Below are 27731 nucleotides of genomic sequence, written 5' to 3' on the forward strand. Positions count from 1 at the left end.
GTCTATTGGGTGCTAGGCCTATGGCTGACAGATGAATGTCTATCGGGTGCTAGGTCTATGGCTGACAGATGAATGTCTATTGGGTGCTAGGCCTATGGCTGACAGATGAATGTCTATCTGGTGCTAGGTCTATGGCTGACAGATGAATGTCTATTGGGTGCTAGGTCTATGGCTGACAGATTAATGTCTATCTGGTGCTAGGTCTATGGCTGACAGATGAATGTCTATCCAGTGCTAGGTCTATGGCTGACAGATGAATGTCTATCTGGTGCTAGATCTATGACTGACAGATTCATGTCTATCTGGTGCTAGGTCTATGGATGACAGATGAATGTCTATCGGGTGCTAGGTCTATGGCTGACAGATGAATGTCTATCTGGTGCTAGGCCTATGGCTGACAGATTAATGTCTATCTGGTGCTAGGCCTATGGCTGACAGATGAATGTCTATCTGGTGCTAGGCCTATGGCTGACAGATGAATGTCTATTGGGTGCTAGGCCTATGGCTGACAGATGAATGTCTATCTGGTGCTAGGTCTATGGCTGACAGATGAATGTCTATTGGGTGCTAGGTCTATGGCTGACAGATTAATGTCTATCTGGTGCTAGGTCTATGGCTGACAGATGAATGTCTATCCAGTGCTAGGTCTATGGCTGACAGATGAATGTCTATCTGGTGCTAGATCTATGACTGACAGATTCATGTCTATCTGGTGCTAGGTCTATGGCTGACAGATGAATGTCTATCGGGTGCTAGGTCTATGGCTGACAGATGAATGTCTATCTGGTGCTAGGCCTATGGCTGACAGATTAATGTCTATCTGGTGCTAGGCCTATGGCTGACAGATGAATGTCTATCTGGTGCTAGGTCTACGGCTGACAGATGAATGTCTATCCAGTGCTAGGTCTATGGCTGACAGATGAATGTCTATCTGGTGCTAGGCCTATGGCTGACAGATGAATGTCTATCTGGTGCTAGGTCTATGGCTGACAGATGAATGTCTATCTGGTGCTAGGTCTATGGCTGACAAATGAATGTCTATCTGGTGCTAGGTCTATGGCTGACAGATGAATGTCTATCTGGTGTTAGGTCTACGGCTGACAGATGAATGTCTATCCAGTGCTAGGTCTATGGCTGACAGATTAATGTCTATCTGGTGCTAGGTCTATGGCTGACAGATGAATGTCTATCTGGTGCTAGATCTATGACTGACAGATTAATGTCTATCTGGTGCTAGGTCTATGGCTGACAGATGAATGTCTATCGGGTGCTAGGTCTATGGCTGACAGATGAATGTCTATCTGGTGCTAGGCCTATGGCTGACAGATGAATGTCTATCCAGTGCTAGGTCTATGGCTGACAGATGAATGTCTATCTGGTGCTAGGTCTATGGCTGACAAATGAATGTCTATCTGGTGCTAGGTCTATGGCTGACAGATGAATGTCTATCTGGTGTTAGGTCTACGGCTGACAGATGAATGTCTATCCAGTGCTAGGTCTATGGCTGACAGATTAATGTCTATCTGGTGCTAGGTCTATGGCTGACAGATGAATGTCTATCTGGTGCTAGATCTATGACTGACAGATGAATGTCTATCTGGTGCTAGGTCTATGGCTGACAGATGAATGTCTATCGGGTGCTAGGTCTATGGCTGACAGATGAATGTCTATCTGGTGCTAGGCCTATGGCTGACAGATGAATGTCTATCTGGTGCTAGGTCTATGGCTGACAAATGAATGTCTATCTGGTGCTAGGTCTATGGCTGACAGATTAATATCTATCCAGTGCTAGCCTATGGCTGACAGATGATTTCTGATTTTCCTCTATATTGCTTATGGTGGAAACAAAACATATATTAACATCCACACAACAACAAAAGTGATATACCTTAAATGCGAGCATCTTTGCAGTGTATTTGATCTGTTATCAAGCCTAGTATTGAACCGTTGGACAGACAGAGGGGAATTGGATCCTTATAAACAGCTATGTGAAGGCAGTGAGAAGAGGCCTTCTCATTTCTTACCTTGACACCATCAATATTATTATTATTGTTATTATTATTGTTATTATTATTGTTATTATTATTATTAAATGAACCCTTTAGATGGCTTTGATCTCACCTGACCCCGCGCTAAAGAGAACCTGCCTCAGTGTATTTTCTGATTGAAAAAAGAAACCTTATAAATAACATTTGTCGTGAAACTGTGATGTCATCGCAGTGCAGTGTAAGTAAACTATGAATGCAATGCGACCAATAGACCTGCTCCTCACCTACCTATCTCAAGAGAAAAGTAAGGCGTTTGCAGCCGTCTAGGTTGAAGCATGAATGGCTGCTGCTTTTACAGATATTTTTCAATACTCACGGTATGAACAACAACATGGAGATGCAGCCAGTCCGTTTGGGGATGAGGTCTGCATGCATGATTAGCAGGAAGCTGTTTGTCATGAGGGGAAGAATGCCTGAGGTGTGTAATGTAACCTTTTATATTACAGGCCATCATGACAGGACATATAGCAGCAGTTATAACAATATGTTACCCTGCTACTCTAATACTGTGCTTTAGAACAATATGTTACCCTGCTACTCTAATACTGTGCTTTAGAACAATATGTTACCCTGCTACTCTAATACTGTGCTTTAGAACAATATGTTACCCTGCTACTCTAATACTGTGCTTTAGAACAATATGTTACCCTGCTACTCTAATACTGTGCTTTAGAACAATATGTTACCCTGCTACTCTAATACTGTGCTTTAGAACAATATGTTACCCTGCTACTCTAATACTGTGCTTTAGAACAATATGTTACCCTGCTACTCTAATACTGTACTTTAGAACAATATGTTACCCTGCTACTCTAATACTGTGCTTTAGAACAATATGTTACCCTGCTACTCTAATACTGTGCTTTAGAAAAATATGTTACCCTGCTACTCTAATACTGTACTTTATAACAATATGTCACCCTGCTACTCTAATACTGTGCTTTAGAACAATATGTTACCCTGCTACTCTAATACTGTACTTTATAACAATATGTTACCCTGCTACTCTAATACTGTGCTTTAGAACAATATGTTACCCTGCTACTCTAATACTGTGCTTTATAACAATATGTTACCCTGCTACTCTAATACTGTGCTTTAGAACAATATGTTACCCTGCTACTCTAATACTGTGCTTTAGAACAATATGTTACCCTGCTACTCTAATACTGCACTTTAGAACAATATGTTACCCTGCTACTCTAATACTGCGCTTTAGAACAATATGTTACCCTGCTACTCTAATACTGTGCTTTATAACAATATGTTACCCTGCTACTCTAATACTGTGCTTTAGAACAATATGTTACCCTGCTAATCTAATACTGTGCTTTAGAACAATATGTTACCCTGCTACTCTAATACTGTGCTTTAGAACAATATGTTACCCTGCTACTCTAATACTGTACTTTATAACAATATGTTACCCTGCTACTCTAATACTGTGCTTTATAACAATATGTTACCCTGCTACTCTAATACTGTGCTTTATAACAATATGTTACCCTGCTACTCTAATACTGTGCTTTAGAACAATATGTTACCCTGCTACTCTAATACTGTGCTTTAGAACAATATGTTACCCTGCTACTCTAATACTGTACTTTATAACAATATGTTACCCTGCTACTCTAATACTGTGCTTTAGAAAAATATGTTACCCTGCTACTCTAATACTGTACTTTATAACAATATGTCACCCTGCTACTCTAATACTGTGCTTTAGAACAATATGTTACCCTGCTACTCTAATACTGTACTTTATAACAATATGTTACCCTGCTACTCTAATACTGTGCTTTAGAACAATATGTTACCCTGCTACTCTAATACTGTGCTTTATAACAATATGTTACCCTGCTACTCTAATACTGTGCTTTAGAACAATATGTTACCCTGCTACTCTAATACTGTGCTTTAGAACAATATGTTACCCTGCTACTCTAATACTGCACTTTAGAACAATATGTTACCCTGCTACTCTAATACTGCGCTTTAGAACAATATGTTACCCTGCTACTCTAATACTGTGCTTTATAACAATATGTTACCCTGCTACTCTAATACTGTGCTTTAGAACAATATGTTACCCTGCTAATCTAATACTGTGCTTTAGAACAATATGTTACCCTGCTACTCTAATACTGTGCTTTAGAACAATATGTTACCCTGCTACTCTAATACTGTACTTTATAACAATATGTTACCCTGCTACTCTAATACTGTGCTTTATAACAATATGTTACCCTGCTACTCTAATACTGTGCTTTATAACAATATGTTACCCTGCTACTCTAATACTGTGCTTTAGAACAATATGTTACCCTGCTACTCTAATACTGTGCTTTAGAACAATATGTTACCCTGCTACTCTAATACTGTACTTTATAACAATATGTTACCCTGCTACTCTAATACTGTGCTTTAGAACAATATGTTACCCTGCTACTCTAATACTGTGCTTTAGAACAATATGTTACCCTGCTACTCTAATACTGTGCTTTAGAACAATATGTTACCCTGCTACTCTAATACTGTACTTTAGAACAATATGTTACCCTGCTACTCTAATACTGTGCTTTAGAACAATATGTTACCCTGCTACTCTAATACTGTGCTTTAGAACAATATGTTACCCTGCTACTCTAATACTGTACTTTATAACAATATGTTACCCTGCTACTCTAATACTGTACTTTAGAACAATATATTACCCTGCTACTCTAATACTGTACTTTAGAACAATATGTTACCCTGCTACTCTAATACTGTGCTTTAGAACAATATGTTACCCTGCTACTCTAATACTGTGCTTTAGAACAATATGTTACCCTGCTACTCTAATACTGTGCTTTAGAACAATATGTTACCCTGCTACTCTAATACTGTGCTTTAGAACAATATGTTACCCTGCTACTCTAATACTGTGCTTTAGAACAATATGTTACCCTGCTACTCTAATACTGTGCTTTAGAACAATATGTTACCCTGCTACTCTAATACTGTACTTTATAACAATATGTTACCCTGCTACTCTAATACTGTGCTTTAGAACAATATGTTACCCTGCTACTACTCTAATACTGTGCTTTAGAACAATATGTTACCCTGCTACTCTAATACTGTGCTTTAGAACAATATGTTACCCTGCTACTCTAATACTGTGCTTTAGAACAAAATGTTACCCTGCTACTCTAATACTGTACTTTAGAACAATATGTTACCCTGCTACTCTAATACTGTGCTTTAGAACAATATGTTACCCTGCTACTCTAATACTGTACTTTAGAACAATATGTTACCCTGCTACTCTAATACTGTGCTTTAGAACAATATGTTACCCTGCTATTCTAATACTGTGCTTTAGAACAATATGTTACCCTGCTACTCTAATACTGTGCTTTAGAACAATATGTTACCCTGATACTCTAATACTGTGCTTTAGAACAATATGTTACCCTGCTACTCTAATACTGTGCTTTAGAACAATATGTTACCCTGCTACTCTAATACTGTGCTTTAGAACAATATGTTACCCTGCTACTCTAATACTTTGCTTTAGAACAATATGTTACCCTGCTACTCTAATACTGTGCTTTATAACAATATGTTACCCTGCTACTCTAATACTGTACTTTAGAACAATATGTTACCCTGCTACTCTAATAATGTGCTTTAGAACAATATGTTACCCTGCTACTCTAATACTGTGCTTTAGAACAATATGTTACCCTGCTACTCTAATACTGTGCTTTAGAACAATATGTTACCCTGCTACTCTAATACTGTGCTTTAGAACAATATGTTACCCTGCTACTCTAATACTGTGCTTTAGAACAATATGTTACCCTGCTACTCTAATACTGTGCTTTAGAACAATATGTTACCCTGCTACTCTAATACTGTGCTTTAGAACAATATGTTACCCTGCTACTCTAATACTGTGCTTTAGAACAATATGTTACCCTGCTACTCTAATACTGTACTTTAGAACAATATGTTACCCTGCTACTCTAATACTGTGCTTTAGAACAATATGTTACCCTGCTACTCTAATACTGTGCTTTAGAACAATATGTTACCCTGCTACTCTAATACTGTGCTTTAGAACAATATGTTACCCTGCTACTCTAATACTGTACTTTAGAACAATATGTTACCCTGCTACTCTAATACTGTGCTTTAGAACAATATGTTACCCTGCTACTCTAATACTGTGCTTTAGAACAATATGTTACCCTGCTACTCTAATACTGTACTTTATAACAATATGTTACCCTGCTACTCTAATACTGTACTTTAGAACAATATATTACCCTGCTACTCTAATACTGTACTTTAGAACAATATGTTACCCTGCTACTCTAATACTGTGCTTTAGAACAATATGTTACCCTGCTACTCTAATACTGTGCTTTAGAACAATATGTTACCCTGCTACTCTAATACTGTGCTTTAGAACAATATGTTACCCTGCTACTCTAATACTGTGCTTTAGAACAATATGTTACCCTGCTACTCTAATACTGTGCTTTAGAACAATATGTTACCCTGCTACTCTAATACTGTGCTTTAGAACAATATGTTACCCTGCTACTCTAATACTGTACTTTATAACAATATGTTACCCTGCTACTCTAATACTGTGCTTTAGAACAATATGTTACCCTGCTACTACTCTAATACTGTGCTTTAGAACAATATGTTACCCTGCTACTCTAATACTGTGCTTTAGAACAATATGTTACCCTGCTACTCTAATACTGTGCTTTAGAACAAAATGTTACCCTGCTACTCTAATACTGTACTTTAGAACAATATGTTACCCTGCTACTCTAATACTGTGCTTTAGAACAATATGTTACCCTGCTACTCTAATACTGTACTTTAGAACAATATGTTACCCTGCTACTCTAATACTGTGCTTTAGAACAATATGTTACCCTGCTATTCTAATACTGTGCTTTAGAACAATATGTTACCCTGCTACTCTAATACTGTGCTTTAGAACAATATGTTACCCTGATACTCTAATACTGTGCTTTAGAACAATATGTTACCCTGCTACTCTAATACTGTGCTTTAGAACAATATGTTACCCTGCTACTCTAATACTGTGCTTTAGAACAATATGTTACCCTGCTACTCTAATACTTTGCTTTAGAACAATATGTTACCCTGCTACTCTAATACTGTGCTTTATAACAATATGTTACCCTGCTACTCTAATACTGTACTTTAGAACAATATGTTACCCTGCTACTCTAATAATGTGCTTTAGAACAATATGTTACCCTGCTACTCTAATACTGTGCTTTAGAACAATATGTTACCCTGCTACTCTAATACTGTGCTTTAGAACAATATGTTACCCTGCTACTCTAATACTGTGCTTTAGAACAATATGTTACCCTGCTACTCTAATACTGTGCTTTAGAACAATATGTTACCCTGCTACTCTAATACTGTGCTTTAGAACAATATGTTACCCTGCTACTCTAATACTGTGCTTTAGAACAATATGTTACCCTGCTACTCTAATACTGTGCTTTAGAACAATATGTTACCCTGCTACTCTAATACTGTACTTTAGAACAATATGTTACCCTGCTACTCTAATACTGTGCTTTAGAACAATATGTTACCCTGCTACTCTAATACTGTACTTTAGAACAATATGTTACCTTGCTACACTAATACTGTACTTTAGAACAATATGTTACCCTGCTACTACTCTAATACTGTGCTTTAGAACAATATGTTACCCTGCTACTCTAATACTGTGCTTTAGAACAATATGTTACCCTGCTACTCTAATACTGTGCTTTAGAACAATATGTTACCCTGCTACTCTAATACTGTGCTTTAGAACAATATGTTACCCTGCTAATCTAATACTGTGCTTTAGAACAATTTGTTACCCTGCTACTCTAATACTGTGCTTTAGAACAATATGTTACCCTGCTACTACTCTAATACTGTGCTTTAGAACAATATGTTACCCTGCTACTCTAATACTGTACTTTAGAACAATATGTTACCCTGCTACTCTAATACTGTACTTTAGAACAATATGTTACCCTGCTACTACTCTAATACTGTGCTTTAGAACAATATGTTACCCTGCTACTCTAATACTGTGCTTTAGAACAATATGTTACCCTGCTACTACTCTAATACTGTGCTTTAGAACAATATGTTACCCTGCTACTCTAATACTGTGCTTTAGAACAATATGTTACCCTGCTACTCTAATACTGTGCTTTAGAACAAAATGTTACCCTGCTACTCTAATACTGTACTTTAGAACAATATGTTACCCTGCTACTCTAATACTGTGCTTTAGAACAATATGTTACCCTGCTATTCTAATACTGTGCTTTAGAACAATATGTTACCCTGCTACTCTAATACTGTGCTTTAGAACAATATGTTACCCTGATACTCTAATACTGTGCTTTAGAACAATATGTTACCCTGCTACTCTAATACTGTGCTTTAGAACAATATGTTACCCTGCTACTCTAATACTGTGCTTTAGAACAATATGTTACCCTGCTACTCTAATACTTTGCTTTAGAACAATATGTTACCCTGCTACTCTAATACTGTGCTTTAGAACAATATGTTACCCTGCTACTCTAATACTGTGCTTTAGAACAATATGTTACCCTGCTACTCTAATACTGCACTTTAGAACAATATGTTACCCTGCTACTCTAATACTGCGCTTTAGAACAATATGTTAATCAATCAATCAATCAATTTTATTTTATATAGCCCTTCTTACATCAGCTAATATCTCGAAGTGCTGTACAGAAACCCAGCCTAAAACCCCAAACAGCTAGTAATGCAGGTGTAGAAGCACGGTGGCTAGGAAAAACTCCCTAGAAAGGCAAAACCTAGGAAGAAACCTAGAGAGGAACCAGGCTATGAGGGGTGGCCAGTCCTCTTCTGGCTGTGCCGGGTGGAGGTTATAACAGAACCATGCCAAGATGTTCAAAAATGTTCATAAGTGACAAGCATGGTCAAATAATAATCAGGAATAAATCTCAGTTGGCTTTTCATAGCCGATCATTAGAGTTTAAAACAGCAGGTCTGGGACAGGTAGGGGGTTCCATAACCGCAGGCAGAACAGTTTAAACTGGAATAGCAGCAAGGCCAGGCGGACTGGGGACAGCAAGGTGTCATCATGCCCGGTAGTCCTGACGTATGGTCCTAGGGCTCAGGTTCTCAGAGAGAAAGAGAGAACGAGAGAATTAGAGAGAGCATACTTAAATTCACACAGGACACTGGATAAGACAGGAGAAGTACTCCAGGTATAACCAACTAACCCCAGCCCCCGACACATAAACTACTGCAGCATAAATACTGGAGGCTGAGACAGGAGCGGTCCGGAGACACTGTGGCCCCATCCGAAGAAACCCCGGACAGGGCCAAACAGGAAGGATATAACCCCACCCACTCCGCCAAAGCACAGCCCCCGCACCACTAGAGGGATATCCCCAACCACCAACTTACAATCCTGAGACAATGTTACCCTGCTACTCTAATACTGTGCTTTATAACAATATGTTACCCTGCTACTCTAATACTGTGCTTTAGAACAATATGTTACCCTGCTAATCTAATACTGTGCTTTAGAACAATATGTTACCCTGCTACTCTAATACTGTGCTTTAGAACAATATGTTACCCTGCTACTCTAATACTGTACTTTATAACAATATGTTACCCTGCTACTCTAATACTGTGCTTTATAACAATATGTTACCCTGCTACTCTAATACTGTGCTTTATAACAATATGTTACCCTGCTACTCTAATACTGTGCTTTAGAACAATATGTTACCCTGCTACTCTAATACTGTGCTTTAGAACAATATGTTACCCTGCTACTCTAATACTGTACTTTATAACAATATGTTACCCTGCTACTCTAATACTGTGCTTTAGAACAATATGTTACCCTGCTACTCTAATACTGTGCTTTAGAACAATATGTTACCCTGCTACTCTAATACTGTGCTTTAGAACAATATGTTACCCTGCTACTCTAATACTGTACTTTAGAACAATATGTTACCCTGCTACTCTAATACTGTGCTTTAGAACAATATGTTACCCTGCTACTCTAATACTGTGCTTTAGAACAATATGTTACCCTGCTACTCTAATACTGTACTTTATAACAATATGTTACCCTGCTACTCTAATACTGTACTTTAGAACAATATATTACCCTGCTACTCTAATACTGTGCTTTAGAACAATATGTTACCCTGCTACTCTAATACTGTGCTTTAGAACAATATGTTACCCTGCTACTCTAATACTGTGCTTTAGAACAATATGTTACCCTGCTACTCTAATACTGTGCTTTAGAACAATATGTTACCCTGCTACTCTAATACTGTGCTTTAGAACAATATGTTACCCTGCTACTCTAATACTGTGCTTTAGAACAATATGTTACCCTGCTACTCTAATACTGTGCTTTAGAACAATATGTTACCCTGCTACTCTAATACTGTACTTTATAACAATATGTTACCCTGCTACTCTAATACTGTGCTTTAGAACAATATGTTACCCTGCTACTACTCTAATACTGTGCTTTAGAACAATATGTTACCCTGCTACTCTAATACTGTGCTTTAGAACAATATGTTACCCTGCTACTCTAATACTGTGCTTTAGAACAAAATGTTACCCTGCTACTCTAATACTGTACTTTAGAACAATATGTTACCCTGCTACTCTAATACTGTGCTTTAGAACAATATGTTACCCTGCTACTCTAATACTGTACTTTAGAACAATATGTTACCCTGCTACTCTAATACTGTGCTTTAGAACAATATGTTACCCTGCTATTCTAATACTGTGCTTTAGAACAATATGTTACCCTGCTACTCTAATACTGTGCTTTAGAACAATATGTTACCCTGATACTCTAATACTGTGCTTTAGAACAATATGTTACCCTGCTACTCTAATACTGTGCTTTAGAACAATATGTTACCCTGCTACTCTAATACTGTGCTTTAGAACAATATGTTACCCTGCTACTCTAATACTTTGCTTTAGAACAATATGTTACCCTGCTACTCTAATACTGTGCTTTATAACAATATGTTACCCTGCTACTCTAATACTGTACTTTAGAACAATATGTTACCCTGCTACTCTAATAATGTGCTTTAGAACAATATGTTACCCTGCTACTCTAATACTGTGCTTTAGAACAATATGTTACCCTGCTACTCTAATACTGTGCTTTAGAACAATATGTTACCCTGCTACTCTAATACTGTGCTTTAGAACAATATGTTACCCTGCTACTCTAATACTGTGCTTTAGAACAATATGTTACCCTGCTACTCTAATACTGTGCTTTAGAACAATATGTTACCCTGCTACTCTAATACTGTACTTTAGAACAATATGTTACCCTGCTACTCTAATACTGTGCTTTAGAACAATATGTTACCCTGCTACTCTAATACTGTACTTTAGAACAATATGTTACCCTGCTACTCTAATACTGTGCTTTAGAACAATATGTTACCCTGCTACTCTAATACTGTACTTTAGAACAATATGTTACCTTGCTACACTAATACTGTACTTTAGAACAATATGTTACCCTGCTACTACTCTAATACTGTGCTTTAGAACAATATGTTACCCTGCTACTCTAATACTGTACTTTAGAACAATATGTTACCCTGCTACTCTAATACTGTGCTTTAGAACAATATGTTACCCTGCTACTCTAATACTGTGCTTTAGAACAATATGTTACCCTGCTACTCTAATACTGTGCTTTAGAACAATTTGTTACCCTGCTACTCTAATACTGTGCTTTAGAACAATATGTTACCCTGCTACTACTCTAATACTGTGCTTTAGAACAATATGTTACCCTGCTACTCTAATACTGTACTTTAGAACAATATGTTACCCTGCTACTCTAATACTGTACTTTAGAACAATATGTTACCCTGCTACTACTCTAATACTGTGCTTTAGAACAATATGTTACCCTGCTACTCTAATACTGTGCTTTAGAACAATATGTTACCCTGCTACTCTAATACTGTGCTTTAGAACAATATGTTACCCTGCTACTCTAATACTGTACTTTAGAACAATATGTTACCCTGCTACTACTCTAATACTGTGCTTTAGAACAATATGTTACCCTGCTACTCTAATACTGTGCTTTAGAACAATATGTTACCCTGCTACTCTAATACTGTGCTTTAGAACAATATGTTACCCTGCTACTCTAATACTGTGCTTTAGAACAATATGTTACCCTGCTACTACTCTAATACTGTGCTTTAGAACAATATGTTACCCTGCTACTCTAATACTGTGCTTTAGAACAATATGTTACCCTGCTACTCTAATACTGTGCTTTAGAACAATATGTTACCCTGCTACTCTAATACTGTGCTTTAGAACAATATGTTACCCTGCTACTCTAATACTGTGCTTTAGAACAATATGTTACCCTGCTACTCTAATACTGTGCTTTAGAACAATATGTTACCCTGCTACTCTAATACTGTACTTTATAACAATATGTTACCCTGCTACTCTAATACTGTGCTTTAGAACAATATGTTACCCTGCTACTACTCTAATACTGTGCTTTAGAACAATATGTTACCCTGCTACTCTAATACTGTGCTTTAGAACAATATGTTACCCTGCTACTCTAATACTGTGCTTTAGAACAAAATGTTACCCTGCTACTCTAATACTGTACTTTAGAACAATATGTTACCCTGCTACTCTAATACTGTGCTTTAGAACAATATGTTACCCTGCTACTCTAATACTGTACTTTAGAACAATATGTTACCCTGCTACTCTAATACTGTGCTTTAGAACAATATGTTACCCTGCTATTCTAATACTGTGCTTTAGAACAATATGTTACCCTGCTACTCTAATACTGTGCTTTAGAACAATATGTTACCCTGATACTCTAATACTGTGCTTTAGAACAATATGTTACCCTGCTACTCTAATACTGTGCTTTAGAACAATATGTTACCCTGCTACTCTAATACTGTGCTTTAGAACAATATGTTACCCTGCTACTCTAATACTTTGCTTTAGAACAATATGTTACCCTGCTACTCTAATACTGTGCTTTATAACAATATGTTACCCTGCTACTCTAATACTGTACTTTAGAACAATATGTTACCCTGCTACTCTAATACTGTGCTTTAGAACAATATGTTACCCTGCTACTCTAATACTGTGCTTTAGAACAATATGTTACCCTGCTACTCTAATACTGTGCTTTAGAACAATATGTTACCCTGCTACTCTAATACTGTGCTTTAGAACAATATGTTACCCTGCTACTCTAATACTGTGCTTTAGAACAATATGTTACCCTGCTACTCTAATACTGTGCTTTAGAACAATATGTTACCCTGCTACTCTAATACTGTACTTTAGAACAATATGTTACCCTGCTACTCTAATACTGTGCTTTAGAACAATATGTTACCCTGCTACTCTAATACTGTACTTTAGAACAATATGTTACCCTGCTACTCTAATACTGTGCTTTAGAACAATATGTTACCCTGCTACTCTAATACTGTACTTTAGAACAATATGTTACCTTGCTACACTAATACTGTACTTTAGAACAATATGTTACCCTGCTACTACTCTAATACTGTGCTTTAGAACAATATGTTACCCTGCTACTCTAATACTGTGCTTTAGAACAATATGTTACCCTGCTACTCTAATACTGTGCTTTAGAACAATATGTTACCCTGCTACTCTAATACTGTGCTTTAGAACAATATGTTACCCTGCTACTCTAATACTGTGCTTTAGAACAATTTGTTACCCTGCTACTCTAATACTGTGCTTTAGAACAATATGTTACCCTGCTACTACTCTAATACTGTGCTTTAGAACAATATGTTACCCTGCTACTCTAATACTGTACTTTAGAACAATATGTTACCCTGCTACTCTAATACTGTACTTTAGAACAATATGTTACCCTGCTACTACTCTAATACTGTGCTTTAGAACAATATGTTACCCTGCTACTCTAATACTGTGCTTTAGAACAATATGTTACCCTGCTACTCTAATACTGTGCTTTAGAACAATATGTTACCCTGCTACTCTAATACTGTACTTTAGAACAATATGTTACCCTGCTACTACTCTAATACTGTGCTTTAGAACAATATGTTACCCTGCTACTCTAATACTGTGCTTTAGAACAATATGTTACCCTGCTACTCTAATACTGTGCTTTAGAACAATATGTTACCCTGCTACTCTAATACTGTGCTTTAGAACAATATGTTACCCTGCTACTACTCTAATACTGTGCTTTAGAACAATATGTTACCCTGCTACTCTAATACTGTGCTTTAGAACAATATGTTACCCTGCTACTCTAATACTGTGCTTTAGAACAATATGTTACCCTGCTACTCTAATACTGTGCTTTAGAACAATATGTTACCCTGCTACTCTAATACTGTACTTTAGAACAATATGTTACCCTGCTACTCTAATACTGTGCTTTAGAACAATATGTTACCCTGCTACTCTAATACTGTGCTTTAGAACAATATGTTACCCTGCTACTCTAATACTGTGCTTTAGAACAATATGTTACCCTGCTACTCTAATACTGTACTTTAGAACAATAACATAAGAAGACATAATATAAACCTTATTATAAGACATTATAAAGGCATATAACATGCGTATAACATGTTGTTATAAGTGCAGACAAAGTGTTACCAACATTATTACCTAGTTTAATGATGGATACTATGTGACCAGAATAACACTGATCCTGGCCTGTCCCATGGACCTCATGTGTTCTAGAAAGTTCAAAATTCCATTCTATTCCATTCTATTCTATTCCATTCCATTATATTATATTCCATTCTATTCCATTCTATTCCATTCTATTCTATTCTATTCCATTCTATTCTATTCCATTCCATTATATTCTATTCCATTCTATTCCATTCTATTCCATTCTATTCTATTCTATTCCATTCTATTCCATTCTATTCTATTCCATTCCATTATATTCTACTCTATTCTATGTAATAACGCTGATCCTGGCTAGTCTGTTCTGTTCTGGTCTTTCCTGTTTTATGCTGTTCTGTTTTGTTCTGTTGTGCTATTCTATGTGACCAGAATAACGCTGGTCCTGGCCTGTCCGATGGACTTGAAGAACTTCCCTATGGACGTACAGACGTGTATCATGCAGCTGGAGAGTTGTGAGTATTCCTTTAGGAACACAGTTATACACACACACACACACACACACACACACACACACACACACACACACACACACACACACACACACACAGGTAGGGTAAGGTGGGGAAGTATTTATTTTGTGTTGGTGAGATGGATGTGTTCCTGGTCTGGAGGACAGTATGATGAAATGCCCAGTGATTTACGCTGCCCCTGCAGCAGCAGAGAGCAGATACAGGGAAGGGACAGGGAGGGAGTTAGGGGGGGGGGACCAACCTGCTCCAACCTGCTCTAACCAGCCATCACTGGCTTCTCCCTCCCTCCCCACCTCCTCTCTTTGGAAATGATGGCGTTGTCTTTTTTTCTTGACTTATTGTTCTCAGGTGTGTAGAATGAAAGCAACATGTGTTGCTTCCGTATGAGCACTGTGGAGCTACGGTAGAGGTGGTTAATCAAGGCATTTAAACATTCATCATACCGCATTGTCAATAATGATTTTTTTTATCTTAAAAAACCCCCAGCTTGAATGTACTGTGGTACTGATCTGTGGTAGTAAGACTGTAGTAATACTGCGGTAATAATGATCTTGTTTCAAACTGTTCCCATCCAGTCGGCTATACGATGAACGATCTCATATTTGAGTGGGACGAGAAGGGAGCCGTGCAGGTAGCAGATGGGCTGACATTACCTCAGTTTATACTGAAAGAGGAAAAAGACCTGCGGTACTGCACCAAGCACTACAACACAGGTTGGTCTGTCTCCACTTCTCTGGCTACCTCTACCTTTTGTAAGGGGGTTTGTACATTGAGCTAAACTCTCTTTCTCTACTTTGGGCTTTAGTTGACAGTCTGAGAACAGCGTAACACAGACATTACAGGGCTTTAGTTGACAGTCTGAGAACAGCGTAACATAGACATTACAGGGTGCGTTGTTAGGACACGAAACGCTGGAACACTGAGTGGGAGAAAGAAGGGAGGAAGGGCCGGATCAACCATAGCTTTGTCCCAAATAGCACCCTATTCACTGAAAACCATCTGGCCACTCAACCTCACCAGTCTCACATTGTTACTCTCCAGATACAACAGAAAGAAACAGATATTGAAGCCCAGTCTATATGGAATCTAAACAGAGACTGAAAGCCTGTCTAGATGAAATCTAAACAGAGACTAAAGGCCAGTCTATATGGAAAATAAACAGAGACTAAAGGACAGTCTAGATATAATATAATATAATATATATAATATAGATGGAATCTAAACAGAGACTGAAGGCCAGTCTAGATGGAATCTAAACAGAGACTGGCCAGTCTAGATGGAATATAAACAGAGACTAAAGGCCAGTCTAGAATAATCTAAACAGAGATTAAAGGCCAGTCTATATGGAATATAAACAGAGACTGAAGGCCAGTCTAGATGGAATCTAAACAGAGACTAAAGGCCAGTCTAGATGGAATATAAACGGAGACTAATGGCCAGTCTATATGGAATATAAACATAGACTAAAGGCCAGATTAGATGGAATCTAAACAGAAACTAAAGGCCAGTCTAGATGGAATCTAAAAAGAGACTAAGGCCAGTCTATATGGAATATAAAGAGAGACTATAGGCCAGTCTTTATGGAATCTAAAAAGAGACTAAAGGCCAGTCTATATGGAATATAAACAGAGACTAAAGGCCAGACTAGATGGAATATAAACAGAGACTAAAGGACAGTCTAGATGGAATCTAAACAGAGACTAAAGGCCAGTCTAGATGGAATATAAATGGAGACTAAAGGCCAGTCTGTATGGAATATAAACATAGACTAAAGGTCAGTCTATATGGAATATAAACAGAGACTAAAGGCCAGTCTAGAATAATCTAATCAGAGACTAAATGCCAGTCTAGAATAACCTAAAAAGAGGATAAAGGCCCGTCTAGATTGATCTAAACAGAGACTAAAGGCCAGTCTATATGGATTATAAACAGAGACTGGAGGCCAGTCTATATGGAATCTAAACAGAGACTAAAGGACAGTCTAGAATAATCTAAACAGAGAGTAAAGGCCAGTCTAGAATAATCCAAAGAGAGGCTAAAAGCCAGTCTAGATGGAATCTTAACAGAGACAGAAGGCCAGTCTAGATGGAATCTAAACAGAGACTAAAAGCCAGTCTATATGGAATATAAACAGAGACTGAAGGCCAGTCTAGATGGAATCTAAACAGAGACTGAAGGCCAGTCTAGATGGAATCTAAACAGAGACTGAAGGCCAGTCTTGATGGAATCTAAACAGAGACTAAAGGCCAGTCTAGGTGGAATCTAAACAGAGACTAATAGCCTGTCTAGATGGAATCTAAACAGAGACTAAAATCCTGTCTAGATGGAATATAAACATAAAATAAAGGCCAGTCTATATGGAATATAAACAGAGACTAAAGGTCAGTCTATATGGAATATAAACAGAGACTAAAGGACAGTCTAGATGGAATCTAAACGGAGACTAAAGGCCAGTCTATATGGAATATAAACATAGACTAAAATCCTGTCTAGATGGAATATAAACAGAAACTAAAGGCCAGTCTATATGGAATATAAACATAGACTAAATGTCAGTCTATATGGAATATAAACAGAGACTAAAGGCCAGTCTAGATGGAATAAAAACAGAGACTAAATGCTGTCTAGATGGAATCTAAACAGAGACTAAAGGCCAGTCTATATGGAATATAAACAGAGACTAAAGGCCAGACTAGATGGAATCTAAACAGAAACTAAAGGCCAGTCTAGATGGAATCTAAAAAGAGACTAAGGCCAGTCTATATGGAATATAAACAGAGACTAAAGGACAGTCTAGATGGAATCTAAACAGAGACTAAAGGCCAGTCTAGATGGAATATAAACGGAGACTAATGGCCAGTCTATATGGAATATAAACATAGACTAAAGGTCAGTCTATATGGAATATAAACAGAGACTAAAGGCCAGTCTAGAATAATCTAATCAGAGACTAAATGATGTCTAGAATAACCTAAAAAGAGGATAAAGGCCCGTCTAGATTGATCTAAACAGAGACTAAAGGCCAGTCTATATGGAATCTAAACAGAGACTAAAGGCCAGTCTAGATGGAATATAAACGGAGACTAAAGGCCAGTCTATATGGAATATAAACATAGACTAAAGGTCAGTCTATATGAAATATAAACAGAGACTAAAGGCCAGTCTAGAATAATCTAATCAGAGACTAAATGCCAGTCTAGAATAACCTAAAAAGAGGATAAAGGCCCGTCTAGATTGATCTAAACAGAGACTAAAGGCCAGTCTATATGGAATATAAACAGAGACTGAAGGCCAGTCTATATGGAATATAAACAGAGACTAAAGGCCAGTCTAGATGGAATATAAACGGAGACTAATGGCCAGTCTATATGGAATATAAACATAGACTAAAGGTCAGTCTATATGGAATATAAACAGAGACTAAAGGCCAGTCTAGATGGAATAAAAACAGAGACTAAATGCCGTCTAGATGGAATCTAAACAGAGACTAAAGGCCAGTCTATATGGAATATAAACAGAGACTAAAGGCCAGACTAGATGGAATCTAAACAGAAACTAAAGGCCAGTCTAGATGGAATCTAAAAAGAGAATAAGGCCAGTCTATATGGAATATAAACAGAGACTATATGCCAGTCTTTATGAAATCTAAACAGAGGCTAAAGCCCAGTCTATATGGAATATAAACAGAGACTAAAGGCCAGTCTAGATGGAATCTAAACAAAGACTAAAGGCCAGTCTTCATGGAATCTAAACAGAGACTAAAAGCCATTCTATATGGAATATAAACAGAGACTAAAGGACAGTCTAGATGTAATCTAAACAGAGACTAAAGGCCAGTCTAGATGGAATATAAACGGAGACTAATGGCCAGTCTATATGGAATATAAACATAGACTGAAGGTCAGTCTATATGGAATATAAACAGAGACTAAAGGCCAGTCTAGAATAATCTAATCAGAGACTAAATGATGTCTAGAATAACCTAAAAAAGAGGATAAAGGCCCATCTAGATTGATCTAAACAGAGACTAAAGGCCAGTCTATATGGAATCTAAACAGAGACTAAAGGCCAGTCTAGATGGAATATAAACGGAGACTAAAAGCCAGTCTATATGGAATATAAACATAGACTAAAGGTCAGTCTATATGGAATATAAACAGAGACTAAAGGCCAGTCTAGAATAATCTAATCAGAGACTAAATGCCAGTCTAGAATAACCTAAAAAAGAGGATGAAGGCCCGTCTAGATTGATCTAAACAGAGACTAAAGGCCAGTCTATATGGAATATAAACAGAGATTGAAGGCCAGTCTAGATGGAATATAAACAGAGACTGAAGGCCAGTCTAGATGGAATCTAAACAGAGACTGAAGGCCAGTCTCGATGGAATCTAAACAGAGACTAAAGGCCAGTCTAGGTGGAATCTAAACAGAGACTAATAGCCTGTCTAGATGGAATCTAAAGAGAGACTAAAATCCTGTCTAGATGTAATATAAACATAAACTAAAGGCCAGTCTATATGGAATATAAACAGAGACCAAAGGTCAGTCTATATGGAATATAAACAGAGACTAAAGGACAGTTTAGATGGAATCTAAACAGAATCTAAAGGCCAGTCTAGATAGAATATAAACAGAGACTAAAGGCCAGTCTATATGGAATATAAACATAGACTAAAAGCCAGTCTATATGGAATATAAACAGCAACTAAAGGCCAGTCTATATAAACAGAGATTTAAGACAAGTCTATATGGAATATAAACAGAGACTAAAGGCCAGTCTATATAGAATATAAACAGAGACTAAAGGCCAGTCTAGATGGAATCTAAACAGAGATTAAAAGCCTGTCTAGATGAAATCTAAACAGAGACTAAAATCCTGTCTAGATGGAATATAAACAGAAACTAAAGGCCAGTCTATATGGAATATAAACAGAGACTAAATGTCAGTCTATATGGAATATAAACAGAGACTAAAGGCCAGTCTAGATGGAATATAAACGGAGACTAATGGCCAGTCTATATGGAATATAAACATAGACTAAAGGTCAGTCTATATGGAATATAAACAGAGACTAAAGGCCAGTCTAGATGGAATAAAAACAGAGACTAAATGCCGTCTAGATGGAATCTAAACAGAGACTAAAGGCCAGTCTATATGGAATATAAACAGAGACTAAAGGCCAGACTAGATGGAATCCAAACAGAAACTAAAGGCCAGTCTAGATGGAATCTAAAAAGAGACTAAGGCCAGTCTATATGGAATATAAACAGAGACTATATGCCAGTCTTTATGAAATCTAAACAGAGGCTAAAGCCCAGTCTATATGGAATATAAACAGAGACTAAAGGCCAGTCTAGATGGAATCTAAACAAAGACTAAAGGCCAGTCTTCATGGAATCTAAACAGAGACTAAAGGCCAGTCTATATGGAATATAAACAGAGACTAAAGGACAGTCTAGATGGAATCTAAACAGAGACTAAAGGCCAGTCTAGATGGAATATAAATGGAGACTAATGGCCAGTCTATATGGAATATAAACATAGACTAAAGGTCAGTCTATATGGAATATAAACAGAGACTAAAGGCCAGTCTATAATAATCTAATCAGAGACTAAAAATGTCTAGAATAACCTAAAAGAGGATAAAGGCCCATCTAGATGGATCTAAACAGAGACTAAAGGCCCGTCTAGATTGATCTAAACAGAGACTAAAGCCAGTCTATATGGAATATAAACAGTGACTGAAGGCCAGTCTATATGGAATCTAAACAGAGACTAATGGACAGTCTAGAATAATCCAAAGAGAGGCTAAAGGCCAGTGTAGATGGAATCTTAACAGAGACTGAAGGCCAGTCTAGATGGAATCTAAACAGAGACTAAAGGCCAGTCTATATGGAATATAAACAGAGACTGAAGGCCAGTCTAGATGGAATCTAAACAGAGACTGAAGGCCAGTCTAGATGGAATCTAAACAGAGACTAAAGGCCAGTCTAGATGGAATCTAAACAGAGACTAAAGGCCAGTCTAGGTGGAATCTAAACAGAGACTAATAGCCTGTCTAGATGGAATCTAAAGAGAGACTAAAATCCTGTCTAGATGTAATATAAACATAAACTAAAGGCCAGTCTATATGGAATATAAACAGAGACCAAAGGTCAGTCTATATGGAATATAAACAGAGACTAAAGGACAGTTTAGATGGAATCTAAACAGAATCTAAAGGCCAGTCTAGATAGAATATAAACAGAGACTAAAGGCCAGTCTATATGGAATATAAACATAGACTAAAAGCCAGTCTATATGGAATATAAACAGCAACTAAAGGCCAGTCTATATAAACAGAGATTTAAGACAAGTCTATATGGAATATAAACAGAGACTAAAGGCCAGTCTATATAGAATATAAACAGAGACTAAAGGCCAGTCTAGATGGAATCTAAACAGAGATTAAAAGCCTGTCTAGATGAAATCTAAACAGAGACTAAAATCCTGTCTAGATGGAATATAAACAGAAACTAAAGGCCAGTCTATATGGAATATAAACAGAGACTAAAGGTCAGTCTATATGGAATATAAACAGAGACTAAAGGCCAGACTAGATGGAATATAAACGGAGACTAATGGCCAGTCTATATGGAATATAAACATAGACTAAAGGTCAGTCTATATGGAATATAAACAGAGACTAAAGGCCAGTCTAGATGGAATAAAAACAGAGACTAAATGCCGTCTAGATGGAATCTAAACAGAGACTAAAGGCCAGTCTATATGGAATATAAACAGAGACTAAAGGCCAGACTAGATGGAATCTAAACAGAAACTAAAGGCCAGTCTAGATGGAATCTAAAAAGAGACTAAGGCCAGTCTATATGGAATATAAACAGAGACTATATGCTAGTCTTTATGAAATCTAAACAGAGGCTAAAGCCCAGTCTATATGGAATATAAACAGAGACTAAAGGCCAGTCTAGATGGAATCTAAACAAAGACTAAAGGCCAGTCTTCATGGAATCTAAACAGAGACTAAAAGCCAGTCTATATGGAATATAAACAGAGACTAAAGGACAGTCTAGATGTAATCTAAACAGAGACTAAAGGCCAGTCTAGATGGAATATAAACGGAGACTAATGGCCAGTCTATATGGAATATAAACATAGACTGAAGGTCAGTCTATATGGAATATAAACAGAGACTAAAGGCCAGTCTAGAATAATCTAATCAGAGACTAAATGATGTCTAGAATAACCTAAAAAGAGGATAAAGGCCCATCTAGATTGATCTAAACAGAGACTAAAGGCCAGTCTATATGGAATCTAAACAGAGACTAAAGGCCAGTCTAGATGGAATATAAACGGAGACTAAAAGCCAGTCTATATGGAATATAAACATAGACTAAAGGTCAGTCTATATGGAATATAAACAGAGACTAAAGGCCAGTCTAGAATAATCTAATCAGAGACTAAATGCCAGTCTAGAATAACCTAAAAAGAGGATGAAGGCCCGTCTAGATTGATCTAAACAGAGACTAAAGGCCAGTCTATATGGAATATAAACAGAGATTGAAGGCCAGTCTAGATGGAATATAAACAGAGACTGAAGGCCAGTCTAGATGGAATCTAAACAGAGACTGAAGGCCAGTCTCGATGGAATCTAAACAGAGACTAAAGGCCAGTCTAGGTGGAATCTAAACAGAGACTAATAGCCTGTCTAGATGGAATCTAAAGAGAGACTAAAATCCTGTCTAGATGTAATATAAACATAAACTAAAGGCCAGTCTATATGGAATATAAACAGAGACCAAAGGTCAGTCTATATGGAATATAAACAGAGACTAAAGGACAATTTAGATGGAATCTAAACAGAATCTAAAGGCCAGTCTAGATAGAATATAAACAGAGACTAAAGGCCAGTCTATATGGAATATAAACATAGACTAAAAGCCAGTCTATATGGAATATAAACAGCAACTAAAGGCCAGTCTATATAAACAGAGATTTAAGACAAGTCTATATGGAATATAAACAGAGACTAAAGGCCAGTCTATATAGAATATAAACAGAGACTAAAGGCCAGTCTAGATGGAATCTAAACAGAGATTAAAAGCCTGTCTAGATGAAATCTAAACAGAGACTAAAATCCTGTCTAGATGGAATATAAACAGAAACTAAAGGCCAGTCTATATGGAATATAAACAGAGACTAAAGGTCAGTCTATATGGAATATAAACAGAGACTAAAGGCCAGTCTAGATGGAATATAAACGGAGACTAATGGCCAGTCTATATGGAATATAAACATAGACTAAAGGTCAGTCTATATGGAATATAAACAGAGACTAAAGGCCAGTCTAGATGGAATAAAAACAGAGACTAAATGCCGTCTAGATGGAATCTAAACAGAGACTAAAGGCCAGTCTATATGGAATATAAACAGAGACTAAAGGCCAGACTAGATGGAATCCAAACAGAAACTAAAGGCCAGTCTAGATGGAATCTAAAAAGAGACTAAGGCCAGTCTATATGGAATATAAACAGAGACTATATGCCAGTCTTTATGAAATCTAAACAGAGGCTAAAGCCCAGTCTATATGGAATATAAACAGAGACTAAAGGCCAGTCTAGATGGAATCTAAACAAAGACTAAAAGCCAGTCTATATGGAATATAAACAGCAACTAAAGGCCAGTCTATATAAACAGAGATTTAAGACAAGTCTATATGGAATATAAACAGAGACTAAAGGCCAGTCTATATAGAATATAAACAGAGACTAAAGGCCAGTCTAGATGGAATCTAAACAGAGATTAAAAGCCTGTCTAGATGAAATCTAAACAGAGACTAAAATCCTGTCTAGATGGAATATAAACAGAAACTAAAGGCCAGTCTATATGGAATATAAACAGAGACTAAAGGTCAGTCTATATGGAATATAAACAGAGACTAAAGGCCAGACTAGATGGAATATAAACGGAGACTAATGGCCAGTCTATATGGAATATAAACATAGACTAAAGGTCAGTCTATATGGAATATAAACAGAGACTAAAGGCCAGTCTAGATGGAATAAAAACAGAGACTAAATGCCGTCTAGATGGAATCTAAACAGAGACTAAAGGCCAGTCTATATGGAATATAAACAGAGACTAAAGGCCAGACTAGATGGAATCTAAACAGAAACTAAAGGCCAGTCTAGATGGAATCTAAAAAGAGACTAAGGCCAGTCTATATGGAATATAAACAGAGACTATATGCTAGTCTTTATGAAATCTAAACAGAGGCTAAAGCCCAGTCTATATGGAATATAAACAGAGACTAAAGGCCAGTCTAGATGGAATCTAAACAAAGACTAAAGGCCAGTCTTCATGGAATCTAAACAGAGACTAAAAGCCAGTCTATATGGAATATAAACAGAGACTAAAGGACAGTCTAGATGTAATCTAAACAGAGACTAAAGGCCAGTCTAGATGGAATATAAACGGAGACTAATGGCCAGTCTATATGGAATATAAACATAGACTGAAGGTCAGTCTATATGGAATATAAACAGAGACTAAAGGCCAGTCTAGAATAATCTAATCAGAGACTAAATGATGTCTAGAATAACCTAAAAAGAGGATAAAGGCCCATCTAGATTGATCTAAACAGAGACTAAAGGCCAGTCTATATGGAATCTAAACAGAGACTAAAGGCCAGTCTAGATGGAATATAAACGGAGACTAAAAGCCAGTCTATATGGAATATAAACATAGACTAAAGGTCAGTCTATATGGAATATAAACAGAGACTAAAGGCCAGTCTAGAATAATCTAATCAGAGACTAAATGCCAGTCTAGAATAACCTAAAAAGAGGATGAAGGCCCGTCTAGATTGATCTAAACAGAGACTAAAGGCCAGTCTATATGGAATATAAACAGAGATTGAAGGCCAGTCTAGATGGAATATAAACAGAGACTGAAGGCCAGTCTAGATGGAATCTAAACAGAGACTGAAGGCCAGTCTCGATGGAATCTAAACAGAGACTAAAGGCCAGTCTAGGTGGAATCTAAACAGAGACTAATAGCCTGTCTAGATGGAATCTAAAGAGAGACTAAAATCCTGTCTAGATGTAATATAAACATAAACTAAAGGCCAGTCTATATGGAATATAAACAGAGACCAAAGGTCAGTCTATATGGAATATAAACAGAGACTAAAGGACAGTTTAGATGGAATCTAAACAGAATCTAAAGGCCAGTCTAGATAGAATATAAACAGAGACTAAAGGCCAGTCTATATGGAATATAAACATAGACTAAAAGCCAGTCTATATGGAATATAAACAGCAACTAAAGGCCAGTCTATATAAACAGAGATTTAAGACAAGTCTATATGGAATATAAACAGAGACTAAAGGCCAGTCTATATAGAATATAAACAGAGACTAAAGGCCAGTCTAGATGGAATCTAAACAGAGATTAAAAGCCTGTCTAGATGAAATCTAAACAGAGACTAAAATCCTGTCTAGATGGAATATAAACAGAAACTAAAGGCCAGTCTATATGGAATATAAACAGAGACTAAAGGTCAGTCTATATGGAATATAAACAGAGACTAAAGGCCAGTCTAGATGGAATATAAACGGAGACTAATGGCCAGTCTATATGGAATATAAACATAGACTAAAGGTCAGTCTATATGGAATATAAACAGAGACTAAAGGCCAGTCTAGATGGAATAAAAACAGAGACTAAATGCCGTCTAGATGGAATCTAAACAGAGACTAAAGGCCAGTCTATATGGAATATAAACAGAGACTAAAGGCCAGACTAGATGGAATCCAAACAGAAACTAAAGGCCAGTCTAGATGGAATCTAAAAAGAGACTAAGGCCAGTCTATATGGAATATAAACAGAGACTATATGCCAGTCTTTATGAAATCTAAACAGAGGCTAAAGCCCAGTCTATATGGAATATAAACAGAGACTAAAGGCCAGTCTAGATGGAATCTAAACAAAGACTAAAGGCCAGTCTTCATGGAATCTAAACAGAGACTAAAGGCCAGTCTATATGGAATATAAACAGAGACTAAAGGACAGTCTAGATGGAATCTAAACAGAGACTAAAGGCCAGTCTAGATGGAATATAAATGGAGACTAATGGCCAGTCTATATGGAATATAAACATAGACTAAAGGTCAGTCTATATGGAATATAAACAGAGACTAAAGGCCAGTCTATAATAATCTAATCAGAGACTAAAAATGTCTAGAATAACCTAAAAAGAGGATAAAGGCCCATCTAGATGGATCTAAACAGAGACTAAAGGCCCGTCTAGATTGATCTAAACAGAGACTAAAGCCAGTCTATATGGAATATAAACAGTGACTGAAGGCCAGTCTATATGGAATCTAAACAGAGACTAATGGACAGTCTAGAATAATCCAAAGAGAGGCTAAAGGCCAGTGTAGATGGAATCTTAACAGAGACTGAAGGCCAGTCTAGATGGAATCTAAACAGAGACTAAAGGCCAGTCTATATGGAATATAAACAGAGACTGAAGGCCAGTCTAGATGGAATCTAAACAGAGACTGAAGGCCAGTCTAGATGGAATCTAAACAGAGACTAAAGGCCAGTCTAGATGGAATCTAAACAGAGACTAAAGGCCAGTCTAGGTGGAATCTAAACAGAGACTAATAGCCTGTCTAGATGGAATCTAAAGAGAGACTAAAATCCTGTCTAGATGTAATATAAACATAAACTAAAGGCCAGTCTATATGGAATATAAACGGAGACCAAAGGTCAGTCTATATGGAATATAAACAGAGACTAAAGGACAGTTTAGATGGAATCTAAACAGAATCTAAAGGCCAGTCTAGATAGAATATAAACAGAGACTAAAGGCCAGTCTATATGGAATATAAACATAGACTAAAAGCCAGTCTATATGGAATATAAACAGCAACTAAAGGCCAGTCTATATAAACAGAGATTTAAGACAAGTCTATATGGAATATAAACAGAGACTAAAGGCCAGTCTATATAGAATATAAACAGAGACTAAAGGCCAGTCTAGATGGAATCTAAACAGAGATTAAAAAGCCTGTCTAGATGAAATCTAAACAGAGACTAAAATCCTGTCTAGATGGAATATAAACAGAAACTAAAGGCCAGTCTATATGGAATATAAACAGAGACTAAAGGTCAGTCTATATGGAATATAAACAGAGACTAAAGGCCAGTCTAGATGGAATATAAACGGAGACTAATGGCCAGTCTATATGGAATATAAACATAGACTAAAGGTCAGTCTATATGGAATATAAACAGAGACTAAAGGCCAGTCTAGATGGAATAAAAACAGAGACTAAATGCCGTCTAGATGGA

At 37.0% G+C, this 27731-nt stretch overlaps 1 protein-coding gene across 3 annotated transcripts in view; it reads left to right on the top strand.

Annotated features, from left to right (window-relative positions):
- The window catches only part of glra1 (glycine receptor, alpha 1), a 169551-nt gene that overhangs the window by 57908 nt on the left and 83912 nt on the right, over positions 1 to 27731 (top strand). For all 3 annotated transcript variants that reach the window (XM_041846882.2, XM_045206703.1, XM_045206704.1), the window contains 2 exons: positions 15270 to 15352; positions 15946 to 16083. In XM_041846882.2, the coding sequence (XP_041702816.2) occupies positions 15270 to 15352; positions 15946 to 16083 (221 nt within the window). The remainder of the gene's footprint in view (positions 1 to 15269; positions 15353 to 15945; positions 16084 to 27731) is intronic.

This window comes from Coregonus clupeaformis, chromosome 3 (genome assembly GCF_020615455.1).
Source record: "Coregonus clupeaformis isolate EN_2021a chromosome 3, ASM2061545v1, whole genome shotgun sequence".
NCBI classification, from domain to species: Eukaryota; Metazoa; Chordata; class Actinopteri; order Salmoniformes; family Salmonidae; genus Coregonus; species Coregonus clupeaformis.